At 38.2% G+C, this 7,791-nt stretch overlaps 1 protein-coding gene across 1 annotated transcript in view; it reads right to left on the bottom strand.

Annotated features, from left to right (window-relative positions):
* Window positions 1-3,403, bottom strand: part of LOC104915259 (adhesion G-protein coupled receptor V1-like) — a 43,178-nt gene extending 39,775 nt beyond the window's left edge. Inside the window, exon 1 of the mRNA XM_031557437.1 lies at window positions 3,277-3,403. Within this exon, the coding sequence (XP_031413297.1) occupies window positions 3,277-3,403 (127 nt within the window). The remainder of the gene's footprint in view (window positions 1-3,276) is intronic.
* Window positions 3,404-7,791: the final 4,388 nt, after the last annotated feature.

Consider the following 7,791-nt stretch of genomic DNA (forward strand, 5'->3'; position numbering starts at 1 on the left):
GACCTTATTGCTCTCTATAACTACCTGAAGGGAGGTTGTAGTGGGCTGGGAGTCAGCCTCTTCTCTCGTGTAACTGTGATAGAACTAGAGGGAATGGCTTCAAGCCATTTCCCTGAAGGGACATTCAAGCTGGACATTAGGAAATACTACTTCTCTGAAAGAATGGTCAGGCAGTGGAATGAGCTGCCCAGGGAGGTGGTGGAGTCACTGACCCTGGAGGTGTTCAAGGAACATTTGGACGTTGTGTTGAGGGACATGGTTTAGTGAGAATTATTGGTGACAGGTGGATGGTTGAACTGGATGATCTTGTAGGTCTTTTCCAACCTTGGTAATTCTGTGATTCTGTGATCTTCCTTGTTGAATGTACTATGAGTTTTTTAAAAATTCATATATGAAATTCTGAATCTTCTTCTCATATTGTTACTTATTGCCAATTAGCTGACTTCTAAAATTTGTTCTTCTAGTCAAGTCAACTGTTCTGTCCAGTTTGGAAAAACAACTGCTAATTCCAGATTTTTCCAGGGTGTCTTGGGAACACTTATTTTATATGTAATCCTTTTAGTTAATGTGGTTATGAATCATCCTGGTGTGCCCAAACACAAAATGGGAAGAGACTTTATTCATTTCTGTGTCAGCCATAACAGCTGGATCTTTTTGAGTTCTGTGGTTAGCGATGGGTTTCCTCGTAGTCTTGGTTTACTCTTCACTTGATTTAAAATTGATGAAAAATAGACTTTTGATTCTGTTGACATGTGGTGGGGACTAGAACAAGGTACAGAAAACTAGATCAGGGGTCGCTCGGATGTACCTAATGCTTTCCAGTTTGCAGTGTGCATATATTCTAAATTGTAAGATAGAGCCTTGAGGGGTACATGCAGGTTGTTGGCAGTACAGCCAAAGAGTAATCAAGACTATAATGAAAAAGGGTGAAGATAAATGAATTCAGCTGAGCAGCCTCAGCTACAGCCTAACCCCAACCTCTCCGTGAACGAGGGAAAGAGATCCACTCTCCTCCCTGAACTTTGGATCAGCTTTGATTGAACAGTAAATATGCCACTGATGACCTCAGCTATTCAAACCAGAAACACCCCACAAATCTCATGAAAAACACAGTGATCTATGCTACTAGTGTAGCATATGCAAAATGGCTTGTGAAATCCTAACCTTAAGAGAGATACACATAAGAAAGCAGCTTGTTCCTTCCCTCCAGACACCAACAAACAGCTTATGAATAAACCCATTAAGAAAGAGGTAAATATTCCTCTCGTTCTGCACTGAAAGGGTCAGGAGCATCACCCTTTCACAAGAGAGCACAGAATATACTTCAGTGACACAGGTGGTGCACAGATGGGATAATCAGGAATGTGCCACTGAGGAACAAGCATCAGATACCTTAAGCACAGTTTTTCACTCCTTTTATACTTTCTAAAATTATTTTGAGATTTCCTACTTTTAGCACAACAGAAGGGTAAGTTCTTTAATACCTTTTAAACTTTCGTTTTGGCCTCCGTGAACAAAGGAGATATAGCCATCCTGATTTTCTGGGTGAAGGTTTACTCAGAGACCATGTAAATCAGCTACTGTTCTCCCAAGCAGCACTTCGCATGCTAATTCCTGAAGTTACAGGGAAAAGACTGTCCTCCCTCTTCATGCACATGAATAGCATGTACTGTAAGCTCCTCTCCAATGGAAATCATTTCTCACAGGAAGTGCTCAGAAACAATTTGTCCTTAGGAGAAGATTTTTCTGTCAAGTACATGTCCTTGGAAATGTTTGTCATGTGGCTAAACAAGTGAATTGGATAACACACAGTGCTTTTGCAGTCTCCTGAGCTGAATCCATCTGGATAACAAACACATTTAATGGGCTGTGCCTCTGTTTGTGGGTCTGTAACTCTTGAACAACAGGGGAACAGGTCTCTGCTCCTTGTAAACCATTTCATGTTGTCTTTCCTCTTAGGGAAAAGTGTTTAATGTACCCAATGCTGAATAGGTACCTTCTCCCTTTAAACATTTGATAAATTTATATATTAGAAAGTAGTTTATAATGTCTATTAATGAAAGGTAGATGTCCTATATCTAACATTTAAAATATTAGCCAGGAAGAGAGAAGACATTTTAAATTTTTGCATGTCTTTTCAATAGAAGAAACAGTATTTCATCTTTGAGTTTTTGCAGATTGTCCAGCACTAGGAAATGAAAAAAAAAGTAACATATTTCTCCTTTTGATACATTGATAAGTATTGATGTAATTTGATAGAAATATGTCCGCTGTGGGGATGCTGTATCACATCCTGCAGACCAGCTTCCACCTACAGACATTTCCAGATTCTACCTTCTATCAGGCTAAGAAGCCAAATGTCAGTCAGATACAGAAGAGACCACAAGTGACCACATGGTCAGCAAACTCTCTCCTGAACACAGTTCACATCTGCTTAGAAAATACAAGTTTCTTGCTTAGGGGGAGAGTGAAGGAAACATTGCCAACAGAAAGGCAATGCTAGCACTGGCACTGCTACAGCTACAAAGCTGAGGCTGTGCCCCATGCATAGAACCAGTGAGCCAGAGGGTAAAAACCTCTAATATTTGGTGTTTTAATTTTTCATTTCCTTAGAATGATTTCAAACAAAGCTGCTGGACATACACAATTGAGAGCTGAGATGCAACAGGGGAAATATCTCTGAGAAATGCCATGTGTTTGTGCTGTCGCTGGGTGCAGTGGACAGAAAAAAACTGGTCATGGCAGTACAAATTATGTAATCCATTGTGTCAAATGACACAATAACATCTATAGAAATTCCTGTTTTCTCAGTTGCATGAAATTATGCATGCAAGTATTTCTGACATTCTAAAATCCATAAAAATTAGCTTTAAGAAGAAGCACACAACTCTGAATATCTATATATTATATCTATGAGGCAATTACTGCGAATACCTTTTGCATGGACCAGCAACACAGGTAAGAGATCAGTCAAAAACAACAAGAACTAGCCAATAAGAGTAAAAATAAGATATTTCTACAGGTCAAAAACTTCAAAGTACATGATTTGAAACCAAACAACATAAAGACATCAAATTTAACAACTGAAAAACTTCATAAAGATTGAGAAAAGCAAATATGCCATCTCAGTTTTATCTGGATTTGGATAAAATCCTAACATGCACTTCTCTATTGTCAGTCCTGACTTACACATTAATTCTAGGCATGTTTCAGTGTCCGTTTTTCATGTCATCTGCTATCATACTGGACCACTACTACAATAAATTTCTGCCAAACCTTGTGGGACTTGCATTTTACACAACTGGTTTTCAGCACCCCTTTCACTTCTTGCTGCTACTACAGGTATAAGAATCTTGAAACTTGCAGCATTCATTAAAATAATAATTCCATGGCTCTGCGCCATTACTTGGATAAAACACAGTCATATTTATGCTATTGCAAATTCTGTGGGGCTTCACTTATGCTCTCAGATTTTGCAGGGGAAAAAGAAAGGGAGGAGACAAGCAAGGGCACTGTGGCCAAATCTGAAGAGCTGTTATTTACCATTGCACTGCAAAAAGCTTCCTAAAATGCAACTTTACAGACAATTACTGAAAAAGATCTACTCATGTAACTTCATAGAAATGAAAAAAATCATAATGAATTTGTACTCTATATATGCCAATATACGCAGAATAAATAAATGACAATTTGTATTGAACAATTAAATGTATTACAAGGAGAATAAACTATAGTTTTTTTTTCTCTGTTTAAATAACTGTTTTTATTTTTAGGAGGAAGTAATCATAATATCTAGTCTACATTTGATTTTTTTTCAAGAAAAATATCTCTAATTAGTCCATGCTGAAGGAGAAAAGCCAGTCCTCAAGACTCACCTCAAGACAAAAAATTCACTATTACAGTAAAGCTTTGTGTTTGTGTGTTTGCTTTTAAAAAAAAAAAAGAATTAACAGACAATGAAAATTGAAAAAATGTGTTTCTTTATGAAGGCTGCAGAAGCTTCAGTCTTACTGCTATAGTTATCTCAGTAACATTACATAAGTAAGGAAGCAATTTTCTTTCTCAGTTTATAAACTATGAAATTAAATGCATACAACTGTCACAGTTGTTTCAAGACAGTGCATCTCTTGCATTAACATGCCTTCTATATGTGAATTTCAGAAACAGACACATATCACCATTAGCACTTATAATGTGGCACACGCAAACCACTATTTCTGCATTTTGCTCAGCCCAAACACCAGATGTCTGCAGAACAGAAGGAAGCAGTGGCCGCTCTTACCTGCAGGCTATTGAAGATGATGAAGAAGACCAACATCCAGAGGTGCCGGTAAGCCATGTGCAGTCCTCCCCACAGCCAGGTGATGGAAATCAAAGCAAAGAGGTACAGCACCAGAGGGATTTCTGGAAAGCAGAATCAGAGGCTTTCAGTTGATGTGAAGAAGCACTTTTTAATTGCAGGCAATGGACAGCCATGTCCCGAGCTAGGGGCAAAGCCTGGAGGGTGGGATGAGCCCACAGGATGCACAGCAGAGCTTCTGGCAAACTCTGGGGACTCGTGGAGGAAATGGCTTTTCAGGAATTGAGGGGAAAGGGGAACAAACGTTAGCACTGTTCACACAGAAAACAGCAAAGGCTCTCTGGCTTTTCAGTGTATTCTGATTTGCAGTTGCTTTTCCTGCAAGTCAAATATGAGTATGCACCTGGCCTTATAAAATGTCAAGAGAATATCTCTGCTCCATTGAGGAGTCTGCCAAAGACAGAATTTGCACTGATTTAACTGCATTCACATTCACAAACAAACATGCAAATCTGGCCTAAAGCCGATATGTGTGGCAGCACTTCACATCCCTCTCTGTATTCACAGTGTGAAAGATTTCAAGAGCGCTGTCATGAAGGCTCTTGCATGAAGCAAGAGGAAAGCAGCAGGATGTTTAACTCTCAGCCCCAGCCTGTCCTGCTCCTGACACCCAGGCCTCAATTCTGACAGTGTCCACAACAAAGTCCATGTTTGCCTGGTCTACAAGCTGAGAGGTGCAGAAGTGCTGTGCGAAGCATTGCCCCTCTCAATGCCACCCAGCCACAGTGCACTAGTGTAGAGTTTTGGGGAGGCATTGTTTGAGAAACTCACATTACACCCTCCTTAAAGTCCATAGGGGGAAAGGAAAAATGCCTCCTGGCCTCAACAGACATTTAACAATTTTCTGTAGTAGCTACTAATATACGTAGCTAGCAGCACAATTCTTTCACAATAATTAAAAATGTAAAGTTCTCTAAAGCAACAGGTGGCATATTAAGAAATCAAGCACTAGGATTCCTTTTTATCCTACACTGCATACACAATGAATCTAAGTATTTACCAGGCATGTACTTAACAAATTTCATAAAAATTGGCAAGGACCTGACAATCTCAAAATATGTCCGGTTACAGAAATAACCTAATAAAGCAAAATAGAAAATGAATAAATTTACATAAAATGCTGAGTTTTTTAGATTTATCTTTCTGAAGGTAAACTCAGTAATTATCCATAGAGAAACTCCTTGATTTACTTATGAACAGATATTAAGGGAAAAATATAATCATTCTGTTAAATACCAACATAATTTAATAAAATTTAGCTCTTTAGAAAGCACAAATGATGGAATGGACTGGCAATTAATGATTGCTAATGATCGCATACTCTAAGCACCGTGCAAAGGTCAAAGTTAATAATGCAGAGAACTTTCTCAGAAAGTTGAAGTAATGACTTGGGTATTGCATGGCACTGCAATATAGTTCAACTCAGGTGGAGAGCTGGGAAGAGAAAGGAAGTTGCAGGAGGACAAACTGTGGGCAGCAGAGCATGCAAGAAGTAACAGCTTGATTGCTGCTTTTACTACACAAACATCACATAAGGAAGGTTACCACAATATTAATCATGACCTAACAGCTCTAGATCATCAGACATAAAGCTGAAGGAGACGATCAATAAACTGTCTAGATCACATCAAACACTTTTGATGTAAAATGACCTGACTTTATTATCTTCAAATGTGTGTGAGGGATAGCTCTGATAAATTCACTGCCATCTCAGCAGAGCAGAACTACCTCAGGTAAAAAGAGAATTAAGCTCACTAAATCTAGCAAGATCTCTAAGAAACACACCTTCAAGAGTAACTCAGATAAAGGTTAACGTAAGAAATGCTACTAAGTGCAAATGAATCAGTTACTATATATGTGTTAAATAATAAAAATAGTCTAATGATATCTGTCTTTTGGCACATGCTGAATGTGGGTATATTGAATATTATGCTTTTGTCAAGAGCAATTGCTTCATTATCAATATTATAAGGGATTAACTCAGAGGTGGACTTTGCCAGTAGTTAAAGTCTCAGCTGCTTGAATTCCCTTCACCCACATTCTTATAAGACAATTTGTTGTATTCTTATTAAAAAAAAATCTTCAGTAATTAGCACTATATCAGAAAATTTATCAGAAAATCATTAACAATTCACCTGAAGTTTATTAAAATAGGATTGCATAAAAGAGGAGGATGCCAATAAGAAGGCTTGGAATGATCCAAAACAGTCTAGTTATCTGCGCTTTCCTTCACACGGAGAGGAAACTGACAACTCCTCTCAAACAAACAAGTCTATTTCTGGACAGAAGTAACTTCTCTTACAAGAACTGTACTCTGAATTCAAGTGCACTAGTCACGCATACAGTACTTGAATAAATCTCAGAAGATAAAAAACTGCAGTTGGACAGCCAACTCCTTATCAGTGTGATGTAGGTGAGGCACTGTCAAGCAGTTTTGTTGGGCATTATATATATTTAAATTATGATAGTTCTTTTTACATGATTAACATAAATTTTTGGTACTTGAACTGATGAAAGGTTTTGTTTAAGCAACAGTCAGTCCACCTACTCCTTGAATACTTCTATATCTGTATCAATCTATCTATCCATAAAGACATAATGTATGCACATATCACCATTCTGACTGTTCATAACTCCTGAAACATCTCTTCCCTTTTTCTTAACTAGAGGTTTAAGAGACAGTGGCAGAGTTGATGATTCCACAGAGATAAATGCAGCTCATGCAGCCCTAGCTGCAGCAGCGAAGTGTATGCAGACTTAGCGCAGTCCAGGCTGGTATTTGTCCAGGCAAAATTACACTTTATTTACCAAATAGCTCGCCTTGCCCATGGTCTCTAACTTCTTCCCAACTGAGAAAATATTTTGTTTATTATTAACTTATCTATAAACCTGATTTGTTTCTGCAATGCCTGCTGTTGTATGGGATGTCCGACACTGTAATCCTTTTTTATGGGCAGTAAAACTATAATTTTACTACAGTCGGGGAGTCCTTAAACACTCTAGATTTTTGTTCCAGCAATTTATATTAAAGAGATGCTGCTGAGAATTTGAAAGAAAGGCTGCAATATTCTCAGGACATGTTTGGATTACAAAATTCATGAACCAGGAAAAGTACTGAAATGGAAACATATGAATTCCTTAATGAGAACCTGGAAGGAGTTGTACTGGGGGAGAAAATTTATTGAGCTTTGCTTCCAGGAAAGGCCAAAAAAGCTGCCCAAATACAATACTGTCCCAGCATTTCTCCTGTTTACAACTCAGACTCTTCCGGAACCAGACAAAGTTGATTCCTTTATATTTAGCAATCTTCAGGGCACTTCTACTTCACCAACTCATCTGTTCTGCTCTTGGGCATGGATTCGTAAATGTATTTTAATTTGACGTAACCATGAAACACAGCTATTCCTGCGGAGTACACGTCAATTGTGATA

The sequence above is a fragment of the Meleagris gallopavo genome, chromosome Z, assembly GCF_000146605.3.
Source record: "Meleagris gallopavo isolate NT-WF06-2002-E0010 breed Aviagen turkey brand Nicholas breeding stock chromosome Z, Turkey_5.1, whole genome shotgun sequence".
Lineage (NCBI taxonomy): Eukaryota > Metazoa > Chordata > Aves > Galliformes > Phasianidae > Meleagris > Meleagris gallopavo.